Below are 20,447 nucleotides of genomic sequence, written 5' to 3' on the forward strand. Positions count from 1 at the left end.
TATTCTTTCCTCCATTTCCTCCTGGAAATGCAATGCAAATGAGAACCTGGCTTCCCTGAATGTTGAGAGCATGAAGGAAGGATACAGAGAAAGGCACGGCCACCGAGGCCTCCAGGGCCACTGGGCATGGCAGCACCTGCCCCTGCCCTGCCCCAGAAGATGGCTTTCAGGGCAGGCTGAGATTTTGGAGGAACATGTGAGAAATTTTCTCACACCTCTTTCCAGCCAGGCTCCCTGGGAAGATTTCTAGCAGGCTCACTTTCTTTTATTTTTTCCTAAAAGCTTATTTATTTATTTTGGGGAGAGAGAGAGAGAGAGAGAGAGAGAGAGAGAGAGAGAGAGAAAGAAACCCAAGCAGGCTCCGGACTGTCAGTGCAGAACCCAACGTGGGGCTTGAACTCATGAACCACGAAGGCTCAACTGACTGAGCCATCCAGGCACGGCACACCAGAAAGCTTCCATTTCCCTCCGCCACCAGGACTTCATGCGTTAGCCAAATGTAATGACCTGTCTCATCCCTGAACTCACCCGTGTTATCTCTCCTGAATGGTCAGTTCTGAAGCCCTCCCTACCTGCCCCTGCATTTCCCATCCTAAAGGGTCCAACCCGAATGCCGTCTCCCCCACAAATGTGTCGTGTCAGTCGTGTAGAGGTGAGGGACAAGGACCCGGTGGCTGCCTAGCTGTGTGGCTGGGTGACAAGTGGCCCCTTCTGGCCCTAGGCCCCTTGCTGGCCAGTGAGGACGGTGATCACTGGCCTTACATCCCTGGGTGAGTTCCAGGCCAGTGGGGACACAGAACAGCGCCTGGCCCCGAGAAGGTGACTGAGGAGCAGGTCCTGCATGACTTTGGTTTTGCTGATCGCACGGCTGCAGCAGAAGCTCGACCCCTGTGGCATCCGAGCAGCCACAGACCATCTGTATGTAAATGAGCTTAGCTGCACCCAAAAACAGGCAGAACCCTGCTCTAGACCAGTGACTCTCTGGGGACAGAGGACAGTGGGTGGGAGAGGAGGGACCTGGAAATCCCGGCCTAGGTGCTCGGCTGGGTGCCTGTCAGGAATGCAGACCCACTGGTCCGCGCCCAGCCTGCTGGATCCAGATCCTGGCCTGGGGTGGGGCCTGCGTGTCCCACTAACACATACTGTGGTGGTCTGATCATCAGCAGGGGACACAGCCCAGACCGGACTCTGAGCCTCAGGCCCCCACCAGGCCTGCACCCAGAAGGCACTTGGTGCTGGGGAGGAGGCTGACGAGAACATCAGAGCCGGGGGGGGGGGGGTATGGGGGACAGAACCGGGAGCACCTGAAGCTGAAGTGAACCCTAGGGGCCCTTTTTCTCTCCGAAGAAAGCTTCTCCCCTGGCCTCTCCCACTGGTTTCCAGTTTCCTCCTCTTCCACAGGGGAGAATGAGGCATCTCAAGTGGCTCCCCAACTCCCCCCACACCCCAGAGGTGGTGATCCATCGTGTGCCTGCCCCACCTGGGTCCACATCACCCTTGCGGGCATCCGGCTGGGGCTGGGAGCCTCTTTCCCAGTCTCCATTGGGAGCACTCCAATGAAGTGCTCCATTTCTGTCCACCTGCTTCCCATCCCTCCCCTTTGGTTGTGGGCCCCAGTCGAGAGCCCAGAAGGACCTGTCCGGAAAGATCTCACCCTTCTTCACCCCTTGCAGGCTGGGGAGCAGTCTTCTTCCTCCTTCCTGTTCTGTCCCTCAAGGGAATAGCGGCACCTCTCCCTCGTGGGGCCCCCGGGTCAGTCTTGCTTCTGGAGGCCGCCGGGCAGGGGAGCAGTGGTGGCCCACATGCCTGGGCTCTGGGAAGCCTGCGCTGCAGTCCCGGGTCCCCGCGGGTCTGGTGGCTGCGTGGCCGTCGCCCAGTTCCTGAAAGGTGTCTTTTCTATCTGTACAGTGGGGGTGAAGGGTCCGCCTCTCAGGACGCTGAGATGAAGTACCTGAAGCTCTCAGAAGAGCCTGGAAAGATGGGGGCAGGGCAGGTGTCAGGGCCAGGTGCCCAGCCCACTGGGGGCTGATGAATGACAGACAGTAGGAGAGAGGGAGATCTCATTCTGGCAAGGCACCCAGGAGCTGACTGAGTGGGGTGACAGTGAGGTGGAGCAGGGGGAGGGAACACTGGCCCTGACCCAGGTGTGACCCCATCCCCGAGGGGAATTGCCCGCTGAAGGTCACATGGGCTGCAGGCCGGCCAGGCGGAGCCCCTAGGCTGTGTGCTGCATGGCACCAGGGAGACCTAACCCTTTCTGCACTTGAGCAACAATGAAAATTCCAAGTCAGGGGCGCCTGGGTGGCTCAGTCGGTTGGGCGGCTGACTTGGGCTCAGGTCATGATCTCGCGGTCCATGAGTTCGAGCCCCGCGTCGGGCTCTGTGCTGACAGCTCAGAGCCTGGAGCCTGTTTCGGATTCTGTGTTTCCCTCTCTCTGACCCTCCCCCGTTCATGCTCTGTCTCTCTCTGTCTCAAAAAAATAAATAAAACGTTAAAAAAAAAAAAAAAAAAAAAAAAGAAAATTCCAAGTCAAAAAAGACAAGACCCAGAGAGTCGCCGGAAAAGGCGGCAGGAGGCACCTCTGGGCAAGGGGATCAAAGGGATTTTAACTGTTTAAAATAGTTTTCTCTATTTTCTAAATTGTTTACAACAGCCACGTATTAATTTTACAACCAGAAAAGACTATTAAGTGTAAATTACGTTACTCAGACCATGAAACAAAGGCAGAGAACCCAGCGGCTGCCTAGGCCGGGGAGGGGGAAGGAGAGAGGGTGGAAGGAGAAGCCAGAACCGGAGCTGGAGGGTTTGGGGCGCGGGGCCCTGGGGCCGCCCCCGGAGGGCCTGGGCGGCACTGCTTCCCCTCGGGGCAGAGCAGAGCAGAGCAGAGCGGGCCTGGAAATCGCGCCTTCCCTGGGCCTCTTTCTCCCGCCCCCTCCGTCACCACTTCCTGCGCTCGGCATCACGCAGTGAGTCGGACACATTTTTGCCCAAAGAGTTTCCAAATTCGGGAACTCCACGGCCCCAGCCTGTTTGAGCTTCCTGTGGCGTTCCTGGGCGCGGTTCCCACCCCGGGAAGCTGCGCCCACAGGCGCACAGGTCGGGGACCTGCCGCGCCGCCCAGGAGCCAAGAGGAGGCGCCAGTGCCCCACTCCCAGAAATTCGTCTGGTTATGGAGATGCTCAGACGACAAACGGCCCTGCAGATTCAAACCGGCCATTTTAACTCCAGAGGTCCCTGAATTGAAGCAAAGCCAAAGGTCACGGGGTGGAGGCCACCAGGAACCCAGCTCTCTGCTCTCCGCCCAGCGTGTCAGGTGCCCACCCGCCTGGGGCCAGGGTCGCCAGGACGGAGTCACCTCTGTCGGGCAGTACGACCGAGGGGCAGCTGTGCACGAGTGCCGACGTGACCCCCATCGCCCTGACGCAGCCACCCTCCGGCCGTGCCCCCTGGGTCTCCAGGAAGGGCCTCTCGGGGAACCAGGCCAGGCAGAGGACGGCGGGACTCGGAGCCTGCCTTAGTCTTCCAATTTGTAGCTGGAGGATCCAGCCCACCGTGCGCAGAGCGGGGTACGTCTCAGCCGCCCGCCCTGTAGCAGGGTGTCCCATGCTAGTCCCCGATGCTAGGAAGGGTCCCGAAGATGGAGGAGGGGGAAAGGGAGCTGCCCTCTCAGCCTGTCACCCCAAGCACCCAGGTCGGGCAGGAAGGGCTGGGGTCAGACGCAGGGTTTTGCCCCTGCCAAGCCCACCCCCGACACCAAGAGTCCCCACGCCCCAACCTGAGCTGAGAAGCAGGACGCGTTTGCCGCCTATCTTCTATGGGCCACTGGAATCTACGGAGTGCGCTGCGGGCAGGTGCTTCCTGGGGCTCTGCCGGTCTCCTCAAGAACCCTACGCTGGCAGCCCCATTGTAGAGATGGGTAAACAGGCTCAGACGTTCCTGATGCGAAACTGTCGGGGGGGGGGGTCGCCTGGGTGGCTCAGTTGTTGAGTGTCTGACTTCGGCGCAGGTCATGATCTCATGGGTCGTGAGTTCAAGCCCCACATTGGGCCCCCTGCTGTCAGCGCAGAGCCCGCTTCAGATCCTCTGTCCCCTTCTCTCTGCCCCTCCCCCACTCATGCGCACTCTCAAAAAGAAATAAAACATTAAAAAAAAAAAAGAAAATGTTGGGGTCAAGGAAGAATTCTTGAGGTGTCTTCGGTGCAAAAAAGGTAGTTTTTTTAAAGCACGGGGACAGGACCCGTGGGCAGGAAGAGCTGCACTGGGGCTGTGAGGGGTGACTGATCATATACTTTCAAGTTGGGAGGGGGTCAGGGACAGGGTAGTCTCTACGGATTTGGAAGCAAGGTTTCAGGACCTTGAGGGGCTTGCTGCTGTTAGGAAAAGGTCATTTACTGTCTAGTAAAACCTTACTCAGGAGACCTTTCAGATGTATACCAGGGGCCATATGCTTGGAGGAAGATGACTAACCTATACCTTTGGTAGGTGTGTGTGTGTGTGTTAGAGATAAAGGAAGTTTCCAAGGGGTTTTTACAGGATCCTGGAGGTTGGGCTAATGTCAAACTAAGGTTGCCTTTTACCCCAGCAAAGAATTAACATAGAGGCATCTAAGCTCCCAGAGGGAGGTCACTCTGCCCGTCCCAAGTACTTGTCAATGGCTCGAAGTTATAAGGCAGTTTAATTTTCTTCTTTAGCCTTTGTTCTCCACATCAGTGCCTACCTTGCCTAAGTCACTCCGATGCCTGGCCACCTCCCTGGGTGCGTGCGACCCGGATCTTCCTTTCCTGAGTGAGGCCCCAGCATCCTGAGACACCCCCCCCTCCCCAATCCGGCCAGGCAGGGCTGAAGGGAGACGAGTGCATGGGGAGAGGAGCTGGAGGACCTGGTTGGCGGGGCGGGGCGCTGCCGCCGGGAGGCTGGTGGCCACCCCCGTGACCACCCCAGGAAGGACGTCCTGACCCTGGGCACGTGGCGAGGGCAGGGTTAGGAGTCCATGTCCCAGGGCCGTGACTGCGCGCGCCAAGCTGCAAGGGGCCGCTCTCAGCGCAGCTTCCGGGGGTCTGGGAAACCGGCTGCTTCGCCAGGAAGTCCCTCCGCGAGGGCCCGGGGGACACCGAGGAGCGGCGGGGCCGCCTGCACCTCCCGAGGGCCCCCCCCACCGGCCCCGGCGCCCCGAGGTCTCGAGGCCGCTGCCCAAGGGCGGGTCCTGGGGAAGCGCGTCCCCGCAGCCCCGCGTCTGCGCCCGGCGGCCAGCCCGGCTCCGCCCGGAAACCCCGACGCCCCGCGAGCGCCCTCAGGCGACGAAAGAACGAGTCGGCGAGAAAGCAGAGACTCCGGGTCCCGCAGGGAGGGGGCGGGCGGAGACGCGGCTGAGCCGTGGGAAGGGCGGAGCGGCGGGGAGGGCGGGCCAGGGTGGCCTTTGAGCGGAGGTCGCGGCCTGGGGGCCCCTCTGGGGAGGTAGGGGTGCTGCAAGCAGAGACGGAGAGCAGGGCTAGAGGCAGGAGCCCCGGGGTGGGGGTGGGGGACTTGGGGTAGAGAGAAGGGGGCTGTTGGGTTGAATGTGGCAGGGAGAGGGGGAGCCAGAGAAGATGACACCTCGCTTTTTGGCTCGGGCAGCTGCGTGGGTAGCGTTCGTTGGAAGGCAGACATACTGCTGGGGCAGGGACAGATTGGGATCAGAAGCAAGAATTCGGTTTTGAGATTTTCACTACATTTTCAGGTGGAGATGGAGAGATCCAGCTGCAGATGGCAATGTCAGGATAGCAGGATAGGGTGTGGAAAGCACGAATAGGACGAGGGCATCCAGAGGGACCATGGGACAGATGGAGAGAGAAGGGGCCCCAGGACTTTCAAAGACTCCCAACTGATTCATTTTGTTGGACTTTGTTTTCCCTTTATCGAGAAAGCTTGCATTGCACAGAAGAGGCAAAAAGCAAACCCTAAAATTGAAGCTGTCCCTCAGGCCTTGAGCTGGCCGGGTGCTAAGATCACCACTGGGTTAGACAAGGGACTGTGTCCCTGGAGACGGGAGCCCAACCTTGGCCTCCCTGCCTCCCAACGGCTCAGGAGAGGAGGCGGGTTGGATGTAGAGGATACCGGTGGGTTAGCGATTCGGTCATCAATGCCGGAACCCTTAGAACGGAGCTCCTGCTGCAACGTTCCCTCCCTCCCTGCACGGACTGCCAAGCGGCACGATCCTCCGGGTGCCCGCTGAGTTTCATCTGTGCCGATGCACTCTTTTATCAATGAGCTCATCTTTGCATTCGCATGACCTCAGTAATCACCTCTGCACTCTCGTATTATGTCATGGCACAGCTGTGGACCTGCACTGTGGCACGGCACCAGAGAACAAGGCTTCTCTCGTGACACCCTCTGAAAGAAGTCGTAGGTGCTGCTGGATGGGTATGGACTGGGTTGTGGGTGCCACCTTCTCCACATTCTGGAAAGCCATCTGCGGGGCTGACTGACACCCACTGCATCCAGAAGTACAACCAGTGCTGTTCACAGCCGGGCAAGAGGTTCTAGCTAAAGGAAGCTGGGTTCTCCTTTAGACCAGCCTGGTCTGGCAGATGCTGGTCAGACATCCACGCTGGCCACCGGGCAGGTAATAGCAGGACGGCTTTTACAGAGTGGGGAACGCCAAGCCTGAGAAGGGCTTCTGGGGTTTCTTCCAGTGACACATTTCTCTGTGGCTTCAGACTGGGTCCGTGCTGTGAAGTCACCCCTGTGTGTTCTGGTCTGATGTCTCTGAGGTGCCTTCTTCATCTACAAATGGCCTCATTCACTGTTGGAACGTTCTGGAACTGGATAGGTTGGCTCCCGCATGGCGTGGCCAGAGACCACCCTGAACGGGACCTGCTATCAACCCAAGTAGGACGTGTCCACTTGCCACGGTTTTGCCTTTTCTAGAGTATCATATCCTCAGTAAAGCCTGGAATATATAAGTGGATATGAATTCCAGCTGGTTATGTGGCCTTGAGTAAATCACAGATCCTGTCATCTTGGCCTTAAGCGGCCCATGTGGTCATGTGTCCAACCCTCGCTGCGTGAGTACCTCTGTGTCCTTCCTGAGAAACGGCACCTAGCTTTGCCTACAGCAAAATCCTCTCCGAAATCCATTTCGTGTGGGTGGATTTCCACCGGGCTCCTGGACAGGGTTGAGTGGTGAGTGTGAGCACCCAGGACCTTCTCAGTGTTGGGGGGGGGGGAAGGGGGGAGACAGAGTGTGGCCGCTGCTCTGGCTGAGTCTGGACTCCTGTGTGGCCTCATCCATAGCCTGGTTTGTGCTATACTTTGCTCTAGATTCGTCGGCTTTGTGTCTCCAACAGCACAGTGGGCTCCTTGAGGATGGGCGTCACACCCACCCAGAGGTTGTTTTCCTGAATGCACCGTCCGGGTTGGATACGTGGGAGCCCCTGAGCTCAGAAAGCAGATGGTGCCTGTCAGAAGGGCAGGACTCACTCAGGTCCTGGTCCCGGAGCTTCCCAGCCTGCGATCCGGCATCGCTTTGCATTTAAATGGTCGAGTTACACCAGTCTCAAGGAATCGTTCTGGGGAGTAAACGAAACCATGTAGAGAAAGGTGAACACGAAATAAATGTTCAATTAGAGTTAATTAACTTAATCAAAGTTAATTAAGACAAATGGACTAGCTAAATCAAGGGTTGTTGGGGTGCCCTTAGATTCAACCATATTCCCTCTCAGTTCCCGACTTTAGTCCCCCCTCCCTCCCCTCGCCCTGTCCTGACTCTCGTTTTGTTCCCACGGTGCTTTCGGAGGGCACAAGGGCTGTGTAGCAAACATACTCATGTATTTTTTTTTTAATGTTTATTTACTTATTTTTGAGAGAGAGCGTGGGCAGAGAGAGGGAGAGAGAATCCCAAGCAGCTGTCAGTACAAAGCCTGGGGCTCGATCCCACAAACCGGGAGATCGTGACCTGAGCAGAAAGCAAGAGTCCCACACTGAACAGACGGAGTCAGGCACCCCAAGCCACTGGTGTATTTTCAACGTGCTTGGTCCCCGACCCGGCGGTACCCGTCATCCTCCCAGGTGCTAGCGAGGCCGCCTGGATTCCCGCGAATGCCCACACCTGCCCCGGGCGCATGCGCGGCGCCGGCGGGGAGAGCGCGGATCTCCGCCTCCCGGCTCCGGTTTCCGCCCGGTCGGGGGCGCGCGGGACCGGCTTCCGGCCGGCGGTGCGGCGCGCGCAGACGGTTTCCGGCCGGCCGGGGGTGTCGCGGGAGCATGGGGAAAGTGAGGGGGCTGCGGGCCCGGGTTCACCAGGCGGCGGTGAGGCCCGCGGGGCCGGCAGCGCCCGGCCCCGCGCCCCCGGCCCGGGAGGCGGCCCCCGCGCAGGCTTCGGCCGGCGGAGTCGGGGCGAAGGTGAGTGGCCTCCGCGGACCCCGGGGCGGTGTGGCTGAGCACCGAGGTCCGAGGGGACCCTGCGGCGGGCACGCCCATCGCACGCGGCCTCCTCCCTCGCTCAGTGATGTTTTCGGGGTTCGTCCGGGTTCTAGCCCGCTCGCCTCGGCGCTTCCTCCTGCCGGTGGTGGTGGGCCGGCCGACCACGTGTTGTAACGTGGGCGGGCCCGCGGGCGCGTGCACGCGCTTAGCCCGCCGCCTGGAAGTGGGGGGCTGGCGGGGCCCCGGGGAGCGGAATGCGAGCGCGAACAGCCTGGTTTGTTCTTCCCTACGGCCCTGACCTCCGTTCCGACCAGGGACGCTCAGCTGCTGAGGACGGAGCTGCCGTTTTAACACGCGATCTGGCCCTTACGAACACCGTGTTGGAATAACACCGTGTCATTCACGTGTCCCAAAACTCGCTCCTGTGAAGTGTCCCGTTCAGTGGGCGTTCTTTAGTGTTAGGTTCACAACGTAGTTCGGTGGTCCCTACACATTTCAGAACATTTTCATCACCCCAAAAAGAAACCCTGTACTTATTTTTTTAATGTTTGTGTAGTTATTTTAAGTTTATTTTTGAGAGAGAGAGAAAAAGCGCAAGTGGGGGAGGGGCAGAGAGAGACTCTCAAGCAGGCTCTGCATTGTCAGCACAGAGCCCCATGCGGGGCTCCAACTGGAACCGTGACCTCGAGACCTGCGCCGAAGTCTCAGGCTGGACCGACGGAGCCCCCCAGGCGCCCCTAGAAATCCTTACTTACTATCAATCATTCTGACCACCACGAGTCCACTTCCTGTTTGCCTGCGGCTAGCTGTGTCCAAAATCCGTTTTGTGTGCGTGGGTGTCCACGGGGCTCCTGGGCGGGGTTGACACGCAAATGCTGGCGCCCAGGGCCGGTGTCAGGGAGGAGAATGTGGCCGCTGCCCTGGCTGAGTCTGGACTCCTGAGCGGCCGCTGCGGGTGGCATCCGTTGTGTGCAGGTTTGACCGCGCTGACTTTTCGGATATGGTGCAGTACCGGCTGTGGCTTTGTGTGTCTGGCTTCTTTCAGGTAGTTTTTTCTGAGGCTCATCCTTGTTTCTAGAGCAGTGTGTTTGTTTCATTTTTCTTATGGGTGAAAACACTCCGTTGTATGGTTGCTACTCTGCCACACCACGTTATCTTCATCGTTCCCAAGTTGGTAGAAAGGTGGTTTCTAATTTTGGGCCATCGTGGACGATACTGGTGTGGACATTGGGAGTGGAATTGCTGGGTCTATGGAACTTTGTGTTTAACACGGTGGCTGCGCCGTTTTACATTCTCTTCAGTAACATATGAGGGTTTCACTTTCTCTGAATCCTTACCAATACTTGTTATTGGCCATGTTTTTGATTACGGCCATTCTGATGGACGTGAGGTGGTATTTCATGGCTTTGACTTGCATTTCCCTAAGGGCCAATAATGTGGATCATATTTTCATGAGCTTGTTGTCTATTTGTAGATCTTTTTTTGGAGAAATGTCTGTTCAAGTCCTTTGCCCGTTTTGAAATTGTGTGTTTTGTTGTTGAGTTGTGAGAGTTCTTTCTATATCCTGGATGCTAAACACCTATCACATATACGTGGTTTGCATATTTTTTTTTTCTAGTTCTGTGAGGTGGCGTCTTTTTTTATTTTCTTTTTTGATATCCTTGGAAGCACAAGTTTTCATTTTTTATAAGGTCCAGCTTCTTTTCTTTTGTTGCTCGTGCTTTTGGTAATGTGAAAAGTCAACTGAGGGGCTCGCGGAGCAAGGCAGACAAGATTGCATGGGGACTGGGGGAGGTTAAGCAGAGTTTGGTCATGAAGAGAACCTTTGTCACTTCATGTCCTTTAGCAATTGATGTGGGGCTTATGATATAGGTGTTTCTGTCTCTTCGGTGCAGAGAAAGGTAGGACCTTCGTGCTGTGTAACTCCCTCCCTCTCATCCCCTTGCTGTGCTGTTACTGTTCTGCAGGCTGTGTCTGTACGTGTTACAACCCGACCTTAGGTTCTTACAATTATCTTTTGTAATTAGCTATATGTTTACCTGTAACAGGCTTCTTGTTTTGTTTTGGATTATTGTCTGGTAACATTCCTTTTCAGCCTAAAACACTTCCTTAAAGTTTCTCAGAAGGCAGGTCCGCTAGCGACAGATGGTCTCGGCTTCAGTTTATGTGGGATTCTCTTTATTTTACGTTCATTTTTGAAAGATGGTTTTGCTGGATGTAAGATTCTTGGCTGACTTTCGTCTTTCTGCACATTGAAATGTGATCCCACATGTTCTGGTCTCCATTGTGTGTGAGGTCAGCTGTCCGTCGTATTGGGGTTCCCTGTAGGTCGGGGGTCCTTGTTCATCTTACTCCTTTCAGGTGGTTCTCGTTGCCTGTAAACATGACTCTGTCGTGTCTCAGTGTAGCTCTCTTTGTACTTACTCTGTGTGGAGTTTCTTTTTTTTTTTTTTTTTTAATTTTTTTTTTTCAATGTTTATTTATTTTTGGGACAGAGAGAGACAGAGCATGAACGGGGGAGGGGCAGAGAGAGGGAGACACAGAATCGGAAACAGGCTCCAGGCTCTGAGCCACCAGCCCAGAGCCCGATGCGGGACTCGAACTCCCGGACCGCGAGATCGTGACCTGGCTGAAGTCGGACGCTTAACCGACTGCGCCACCCAGGCGCCCCTGTGTGGAGTTTCTTTATCCTACTTGGAGTCTTTGAGCTTCTTGCACGTATCAGTTAGTGTTTTCCTCAAATTCAGCAAGTTTTCAGCTATTATTTCTTTGGATATTTTTCTGCCTCTCTGTCTCTCTGGTACTTACCGGGGACACCCGTAGGAATGAGTATGGTGCTCTAAGACCATTCGTTTTCCTGCGAGGCTGTTTCTCTTCATTTTTCTGTAAGGCCTCTTCTTTCGTATTTCCTTTCGTAGGGCTCTGTTCTTTTTCTCTGTGTCCTTCCGCTTCTCGTTGGCTGAGTTGTGGTGGGGGCGGGGTGGGGGTACGGAAAGCCTTTCTTCCTCCAGCTGGGATAGGAGAGGCTATCCACCTGCAAGGTCTAAGGTCAAGTCTGTCTCTTCCCATTGGGCCTGGAAGTTGACTTTGAGTAGGACTGCAGCTCCCCCTGCTGGTCCCCTGACTCCCTTTATTAATCTTCCTAGTGACGTATGGTAGCACTGGGTGGGGGGACGGGGTGTTGCCTGGTCGTTTTACTTGTTTATTGGCCTGGCTCTGAACTATGTGAGGTCTGCGTGCAGCCTCTCATCTCCCTGCTTATGCTCTTTTGTTTTTATCTTTTAGCCTGACCAGGTGGGTTTGTCTGAGCCACTTACTGGTCCAAGATTGTGCTTGAGCCCCCGTGTCCCATTAGGTGTTTGCTTCTTACCACTGGATGTACGTGTGTGGCTCCGGGCTGCGGTCACAGTTCAGGGAGTTTACATTTTTGATCCGCTTCCCAGCAGGGACTAGCAGCTTGGAGACTCGCTGTGATACTCCTGGCCCCGCACAGCCTTGAGCTTCATGCAGCCTCCAGCTGCTGCCGCTGGGAGTTGCCCCTGGGCCACAGCGGCTTGTTGCTGAGCCACCGTCTGCTCGGAGGCTGCGCCTAGGCCCCTGTGCCGGTCGGCCTCTGCCCCGTGTTGCGTTTGGTTTGGGGAACACTTTCTCGTGTGCCCCATACGGTTCTGTTGAGGGGCAGCCTAGACCTCCAGCGTTGACCGTTACCCACAGGGCACTTGCCTCTCTTTCCGATGTGGCCTCTGCTAAACTTCCGCTTGCTCTGCTATGTGCTTACCTTGTTGCTGCTGGTATTTTGGAGCTACGGAGCTCCCCCACCGTCTGCCTGGATCTCCAGTGTTTTCAACGACGCCCTAGACTTGTGAGTCCCCACAGTCCATTCCAGATAAAGTCCCGCCTCTGGCAGGACCTCTGTGCCCACACGAGGAGGGGGGCAGGGACAGCCTCAGCTTCTCCCTGTTGACACCCCTCTCTACAAGTGGGCGCTGGGGGGTGGTCCCTCGTCATCTTCTTGGCTTGTTAGTACCTGTGGCCTAGAGAAGCTGGGATGAGGGGTGAGAATTGCTGTTCTCAGCCTTCCCTGCCTCAGGTGGTGCTTCTGTCCCAACAGGTGGGGGCGGGGCGGGAGAAGGGATCCCCACCGTCTGGCTCACCTTCTTGGACTAGTGCCTGTGGCACAAGGTGGGGGGTTCGTTGGCAGCTGGGAGCTGGGGAGCCAGGAGTAGAGCTCCCAAGGGAGTTTCTGTAAGGTGGGGGTGGATAACAGGGCATAGCTCTTAAGCCATAGATTCTGTTCTTTTTTTTTTTTTTTTTAATGTTTATTTATTTTGAGAGAGAGCAGGATGGGGGGTATGGGGGGAGGCGGGGTAGAGAGAGGGAGAGAGAATCACAGGCAGACTCCATGCTCAGCACAGAGCCTGACATGGGGCTCGATCCCACGACCCTGAGATCATGACCTGAGCCGAAATCAAGAGCTGGGTGCCTAAGTCACTGAGCCACCCGGGCGCCCCAATAAATTCTTTCTGTTCTTGATGAGACTTTTAGTTTTCTTCAGTTAAATGGTTGTTGGGAGACAGTCTGCCACACCCCTCTCCCTGCCCATCTGGCAGAGGTTCCATATAGCCCTGGCTCTTAATCCCTGTGCCGGCCAGGCCAGGTGGGATTCTCACGGTGGGCAAAATCCTCCTGAGCTCAGGACACAGCCAAAGTTCAAGGGAAACAGCCCACCGTGAGTGAGAGTCTGCATCAGAATTAGAGGCCGTGAGGGCAGAAAATGGAATTATCAGATGGAGACTGTGAAATAAGTACGTTCAAAGTGTAGAAGTGAGAGAAGTGAGGAAAGAAAATGTTGAGACTAGGCAGACGAGAAGAAAAAAGCAACAGATGGAACTTGTAGAACGAAGGGTATAGCTGTTGAGCTCTAACACGGAGTAGGTGGACTACTAGTTCCTAGCCACGTAACGACACTGTGGTCCTCCGAAGACGTTTAACAACGCAGCATCGACACCTGTCGTGTTGAGTTCCGAAACCTTGAAGCAGTTGGATGTGGAGTACCACTGTGAACGGGGTCTGAATGGCTGTTCAGAAAGAAGCGGGGATTGGCCGTGTGCACCCTGCCCCTAGTCTCCTGTGGCTCCTCCTTGGCGGGAGGACTCTGCCGCGCTGGCCTTCCCTGCTTGGTGCTCCCAGCCGCTCCTAGGCTCCAGCATTGCCCCTGTGAGTTTTCTGTCTCTTATTTACTGACTTTCCCTCCCACCCTGAGAACTCCCGAGGAGCGAGTCTGGGCTTCTCTCGCAGGTGTTCTGTGCGAGCTCCGGGCTGCAGGCCAAGCCCACACCTTGGGCCAGTTTCTGCCTCACCCCAGTCCTGTCTTGGTCTGTGGCTCCCCTGGGGGTCAGTGCTCCAGTCCCTCTGGGGTCCCTGTCCTGGAGCTGGACCCGAAAAGAGTCAGGTGGGCCTGGGAGGTGGGCTCAGCAGAGTGTGACTGGCAGTGACTGGGAGGGTTTTGAAGTCTCCGTGTGGGGCTGATCTTGTGTCGGAAGCTGACCTGGGGGGAGACGATTGAGGGGGAGCAGTGGCTGTGAAATGGGGGAGAGTGCTATGGAAGAATGAGGTGGCGCGGGTTCGGAAGGGAATCTGCTTCCTGTCCCGGTGCTTCTGAACGTGGAGCTCATGTTTCTAGTCGCTGCCAGTCCCGAGTCTGAGACGGTCTGCACGCCAAGAGCCAAGCCCATTTGGTGGTTTGAGGGGGGCGGGAAGACGTGCTGCCTTAGGGCCCCAGGGTCTGAGCTCCCACTGGCCCCCGGGCTCAGCTTCGGGGGGGGGGGGCAAGGGTTACCTCTCCTAGGCCCTCTGAGCAGGAGCTGGCCCAGCCTTGCTCTTCTGAAGGCCCCCCGAGGGCTCCCCCTGCTTTGTGTCCGGCCTTACGTTTGCATTCTGGAGCCACAGGGAAGTCTCACGTCTTCTTTCCTTCTTAGGAATGGGCTTTCATGAACACTGATGTTTTTGCCGGGACCAAGATAGACCCCAGTGCCTTGGTGCAGAAGCTGGACCCAGACACAAGGAGCGTTGCTTCCATCAGGAGAGGTGAGAATGTGCGGCTAAGGTCTGGGTGTTTGTAGCACCGTGCCAGGCTGGGTTTAATGTGCTCACGTGTGGGCTGGGGCCAATTTCAGGTTAACCTATACGTTGCTTGTTTTTTATTTACATATTTATTATTTTTTATTAAAATTTTTTTTATTTTTTTTATTTTTAAACTTTTATTTTTTTTAATGTTTATTTTTGAGAGAGACAGAGACAGAATGCGAGTGGGTTGGGACAGAGAGAGAGGGAGACACAGAATCCGAAACAGGCTCCAGGCTCTGAGCTGTCAGCACAGAGCCCGACATGGGACTCGAACTCACTAGCTGCGAAATCATGACCCCAGCTGAAGCCGGACGCTCAACCGACTGAGCCACCCAGGCGCCCCTAAAATTTTTTTTAATGTTTGTTTACTTTTGAGAGAGAGAGCGCGAGCAGGGAAGGGGCGGAAAGAGAGGGAGAGAGAGAGGATCCCAAGCAGGCTCCACGCTGTCATCGTGGAGCTCGAACTCCGGAACCGTGAAATCATGATTCGAGCCAAGGTCAGGCGTCGGATGCTTAACTGGCCGAGCCATCCAGGTGCCCCGTCTTCAGGAGTTTTTTTTAAATTGAAGTTACTCTTCCAGAGCTGACAGATGTCTTCCCCCGCATGCCACCCTGTGGCCTCTCCTCCAGCCTGTCCCACCTCCCCCAGTGGTTGTGAAGCTGTTGGCCTTCTGCCCTGGGATGGGCTCTGCCTGTTTGGTCGTATTGGTCTGGGCCGGCATGCCGCCTGCCTCTTGGGGCACCGGGTCTCTCCCTGCACAGGCCGAGCGCTCTGCCGAGTGGGCGGGCGGCCAGGCGCGGGACGGGGCTGCTTGGCCCACGCTCTCACCTTCTCGTTTGCTCCACCCGGTGGTCCTTGTGAGCGAGTGTCGTGTTTGTGGCTGCATAGCTGTGGCTGTGTGCAGCCCAAGGTAGCAGAGGCTCAGCCTGGAGTGACCGAGCCCGGACAGATCTGTTGTCCGATGATGAGCGTCAGGCTCTTGCCACTTGCCGTGGCCCTTTGACGTCTCCCCTCCACCCAGAGGCGTGGCGAAAAGTAGCCGTGGAACGTGTGGCTTCTGTTCCTGTGGCAGCTGACCGACATCTCAGCGGGAGCCGTGTCCACTGAAGCGCAGGGCACACAGATTCCTACTTCCCTGAGAGGTGGGTGCTGCAGGGGAGAGGTCAGCCGGGCTGTCTGTGGGCACGGGGACCCCGAGTCCTGCGCCTGCTCCCGGCCTGCCTGTAACGGGGTCTCTGTGAGGGGCCGGCCCCAGGTGGAGACCCAGGGCAGAGAGTGGGAGAAGCCGTCTGTACGCCTGTGCCCTGAAGGTTCAGAGGGAGTAGTGGGGACGGAGCGTTAGTGCAGGTGTAGACCGGCATGGGACCCTGATGATCCGCATCGTTGGCTGCTGGATTTTGGAGCATCTGTTCACTTGGTCTGTCAGGTGAGCGTGGCATTTGCCGGGCAGGTGTGCCCCGCGGCCTGCCTAGGAGTCGCGTGGGGCTCCGTTAGCCGTGCTGGCCAGGCAGCGCTCCCGTGTCTGAGGGGCCGGCGCCCCTTGTCCCCTTCACGGATGGTGCAGGGTGGGGGGGCGTGACAGTGTAGGGGCTGGACTCTCCCTTTGCTGAGCTCAGATGATGTGGCCCCACCTGGGAGTGGGGTGACGGCAGGGCCTCCTTCTGGCACCACTGGCCCAGTTCCCTGCAGGGCACGGTCTGCTCCCCTCTCTCCCCACTTCTCTCCTCCCTCGCCTCTCCGCCTCTCCTGCACAGGGAGACCGGCTGAGGCTGAGTTCCCACCTTAGGGGTATCCGCAGCCAGCCCCAGCGGCCCTGGGACCCCACCCAGCCCTGTTGAACCTGGTTTTCATCACTCTCCAGTGCATACCGGCCAGTAGCCTAGTGGCTCCCGCTTGGCCTGTATAGGAGCTCAGAAGCCCCTCCCATCTTTTCTGGTCTCCTCTTGAAGATCCTGGATCCCAGACTGGTCCTCCCGGTTACTGGCTACGTATGGCCAAGTCCCTGCCATCATCTCCTGATTGGGTCCTAGCAGCCACTGCAGTCCTGTGGGGGCCTCCGTGGGAGCCCCTGCCGCGGCAGCACCTTGGTGTGTTGGCTGACCTGCCGGCAGATCTGGGACCTTGCACTCGCTGAGCAAGTCTTCTGCTCAGCAGACAGAACTCGGTTACCTCTTGCCTTTGCACTGAGTCTGAGGGCTTTTTAGAACATTCCGGACCATCGTAGGTGGCATTGGCTGCTCAGGGAGCACGGCCACCCAGAAAGAGCAAGATGTTGCTTTCAGCAAAGGGAGCGCTAGAAGTCTGGGTGATGGGGACCCGAAAAGCATAAGGGAGGTGGCCAGGAGGAGGGGAGGAGAGAAGGAAGGAAAGTACTTTGTTTTCTTTACGAGCTGGGCAGTCAGTTGTGGTCACGAGAAGAGACGAGAGCAGCTCAGGAAAGATTGTGCTGTGCTCTCAGGTCCTGGAGACGGGGACACAGCACCCAGGGCCACGTGGGCGGACGCACCAGCGTGGTTAGGAGGCTGAAGATGGGAATTGGCTAGCCCCCAGCCAGAAAGGTGTTTTCTTAGGATATCCCAATGTCCTAAAAATATACAGAAAATTAAACGTTTACAGAAGGAGAGGGCCTGGACTGTGGGTGTGGAGCTCAGAGCATGGGGTGTGTTGGGCAGAGCCGTGAGGGCCTCGGGGGGAGGCAGGGGTCCTGGGGACCCTGAGATGGGCAGGTAGCCTGGGGCGGGGCTGCTGAGGGTTCCGAGCGTGGGCTCCGGAGCCTGGAGAGCTGGCAGCTCTCAGCGGGGGCACTGGGCCTGCTCTGGGCCTCGGTTGCTTATCTGCAGACGGGACATGTAGTACTGTTTTTGTCCTGTTTGGCCTGTTCTGGTGAAGGTGGGTTAGCAGGCGGGAGGTGTTAGCAGCCCGGACACCCTGCTTGGTTTTAGTCCGTGCCCGGCTCAACGCTGCAGAAGGCTCAGCTCCTCCCTGCTGGCCCGCGGTGTCCGGCCGCCTCTGGTGACAGGTGGCAGTGTTCCAGCCTCTCCCCACCGCGCCTCCCTCTTTGCCAGCGGCTCTTCCATCTTGGCCTGGGTCACCTCGCCTCCCCACCGGCCGGTGCCCTGGGTCCCACGGGGAGACGATGGGCCACGTGGCTCCCCTGGTGTGAGCTGGGGCTGCTGGCCCGGGGCAGGTGCAGGTCCTGTGGAAGGTGGCATCTGAGGACTCAGCTGCGGCTCAGTCACCTGCTGGGTCGTGAGGCCGAGGGTGTCTGTCGGCCTGGATTAGCGCGGACGCGTCTCTCCCACGAGTCCTCACCCTGAGCTGAGTCACAAATAGAACTGCTGTCTGCCTCTGGCCATGAGGCCACCCCGTGCAGGGGTGTGTGGTCCGGAGGCGGCCGAGCCTGCTCGGGGAGGAGCCCTGGCCTGCTTGCAGGTCCGTCCCCTGGCGCGGACAGATGCCTGTTGTACGTCCCCACCACGTACACGCCTGTGGCCCCCCTTGCCCCACGTGCACACCCGTGCTCCTCCTCCCCTTGTGCGGACTTGTGCTCACACACAAGGGGCCTGTCTGGCCCCGTGGGTGCTTTGCTGGTGGCGTCTTTCCTGTTTGTACGTAGAGCCTTTGGGAGCCCTGCTGGCCGGGGAGCCGAGTCTGTCCCTCCTTGGGCCCACCTTCCATTCCAGGCAGGGGTGCTGAGCTCCCTGTGGGGGACCCCCTGGGCTCTGTGTGGTGGCCTGTGGCCCCTGTGGCGCCCCGTGGGGGCAGGAGGATGTGGTGTAGAGCCACAGGCCACCCCTAGTTCCTGCGGCAGACAGCCCCCCCCATCCCCCATCCCCGGGGGAACTCGGCTCTGCCCTGGGGGTCGGGGTCTGTGGGCTCGTGGGTCTGGGTGTGAAGTGGCTTCGAAGCTCCTCTGCATCCATCTTTGAGGGCCCAGGGCAGGTCTGGGGTGAGCGTCCAGCTCCCGCGTCCTTCCCTGGCACGGGACACCCTGTGCCCTTCCTGTTTCTAGCTGTGTCGTTCTCTGTGCTGCAGAGTCGCGGGAGACAAGTGCAGTGTGTTCTCACACGAGCACCCAGCGTGTCGGGCCAGTACTCGGTCCGGGGCCTGAGCCGGGCAGTGCCGGCCCCGGGACTCAAGCCCAGCGAGGCAGGTAGGCTGGGGCAGGCCTGGAGGAGGATGGGCCTGGCCAGGGCTGTGGGAGGGGAGAATGTCAGCATCACTGCCGAGCACGGTGGACACGCTGGGCCGGCGCGCAGGCTGCCAGGAGGCACTCTGGGGGCTGACGAGGCTGTGGCAGGAGAGGGTAGGGAGGTGGCGCTGGGACCAGGCCGGCCCCCGGCTGCGGTGGAGGGACGTTGCTGCGGGGACCCCCGGAGCAGGGGAAGCCCACACGGAGCACGTGTGCCCGTCCTCTTCATCTTCCGGCTCCGTGGCTGCAGTGCTGTGACCTTGGCTTTCAGTTGGGAGCAGGTGCAGGCGTGAAGCCTGTTCACCAGAGGGCGGCAGAGCTGCGTCTCTTTTCAGGCCAAGCCCGATTCCGAGAGGCCGGTCCTGCCGCGGGGCGAGGAGCTCCCAGCACGGATTCCCAGGGCTTTCCAGGCGCCGTCTTCAGGGAGTTTGTAAAGCTCCCCCTCTGAAGACTTTTCCCTCCTTCTCCAGTGTGAGGGAGGGTGTGACAGAACCCACCCAGAAAGTTTCATCGCTTCTCCCCGCGCCACCTCGAATGTGAAACGTGCAAGGAGAGGGGGTTCTTGCTCTCTGGGCCTGGGCCCAGGCCAGGAACGTGGGGGCCTTGCTGGTGGCCGCCTGGGGACTGCTTTGGCTGAGGGGGTGTCTGGTTCCCCCGTGGCCTTCGTGCCGTCTTGAAGCCCACAATGGAGGCACCCCGGAGCTCTTCAGTAGGCGGTGCATGCTGTCCGCCCGTTGGAGGTGGCTGCAGGCTGCTGGCTGTGAGCCCCTTTGCTGTCGCCCAGGCCTTTTTTTGGTTCCTTGTTGGGGGTGTAGGCCCTGGGCGGGAGCGCCTCCACCCACCCCAGGGAGTGCACCCACTGCCTTCAGGGGCGTCCTGACCTGCAGGGCCCGAAGGTCTGTGCACGGAGCAGGCGGACGACTGGGAGGCACGGTCTTCTGCTCTGGGCCTGCTGGCTGCTGGAGGGTGGCTGGCCCGCAGTCTCACGTGGTGGGGCAGGAAGGGGCCCCCTGTTGGCTGTTCTCGCCTCCGTCTGCCTCCAGCCTGTTCTTTTTAACAACAGGAAGCAGGGAAGGGCGAGGTCAAGGAGGTGGCCTGGAAGGGCCCTCCCCGGATGGTCTTGAGAGGGCCTGGGTGCGAGGCCTTGGGGCACGGGGCCTGCTTCCTGCTCCCTCTGTCGTCAGGGATTTGGGAGGAGGAGCGTGGGTGTACTTTGTCCTTCCTCCCCACTTTGGGACAAGCCAAGACCACTTCATTTCTGGTACCTTCTTCCCATCTCTGGACGGGCTCTTTGTGGGAGGCCAGCCACGGGAGGACGTGGCCGATGCCCGTGGGTGGCGTGGCCTGGCCGTGCGAGGACTTGTGTGCGCAGTGTGTGCTGAGAGGGACGAGGTGCCGAGGAGTGGGGGGCGCAGCGGCACCCCAGAGTGGCCGCAGCTCGTCCTCCGCCCATCCAGCTCCTGTGCTTGGGGAACGCGGCTGTGTCAGGCTGAGCAGCGAGAGCCTCCGTGCCCGTCCCACCCACCCTGCACACCGTGGGGGCTGAGATCCGTGCAGGTGGGGGGCCTGGTGCTTGGAGGTGTCTCTGTTGGGCCAGAGCAGGGTAGGTGTCGTGTGGTGAGCGTCTGCTGAACGCCGGAGCCCGCCAGGCACGGGCTCAGTGAGCAATGGGCAGGCCCCGGCCAGACCCTGGGAGGCTGGAGCGACCCTCCTGCCAGCGTTCTCCC

At 58.4% G+C, this 20,447-nt stretch overlaps 1 protein-coding gene across 1 annotated transcript in view; it reads left to right on the top strand.

Moving 5' to 3' along the window:
- The first annotated feature begins 8,174 nt into the window (after window positions 1-8,174).
- SLX9 (SLX9 ribosome biogenesis factor) overlaps window positions 8,175-20,447 on the top strand; it is a 33,485-nt gene continuing 21,212 nt past the window's right edge. Inside the window, exons 1-2 of the mRNA XM_086676151.1 lie at window positions 8,175-8,380; window positions 14,380-14,488. Coding sequence (XP_086532277.1) covers window positions 8,243-8,380; window positions 14,380-14,488 — 247 coding nt within the window. The 5' untranslated portion in view covers window positions 8,175-8,242. The remainder of the gene's footprint in view (window positions 8,381-14,379; window positions 14,489-20,447) is intronic.

The sequence above is a fragment of the Puma concolor genome, chromosome C2, assembly GCF_028749965.1.
Source record: "Puma concolor isolate L17-30 chromosome C2, mPumCon1.1.hap2, whole genome shotgun sequence".
Taxonomy (NCBI): Eukaryota; Metazoa; Chordata; class Mammalia; order Carnivora; family Felidae; genus Puma; species Puma concolor.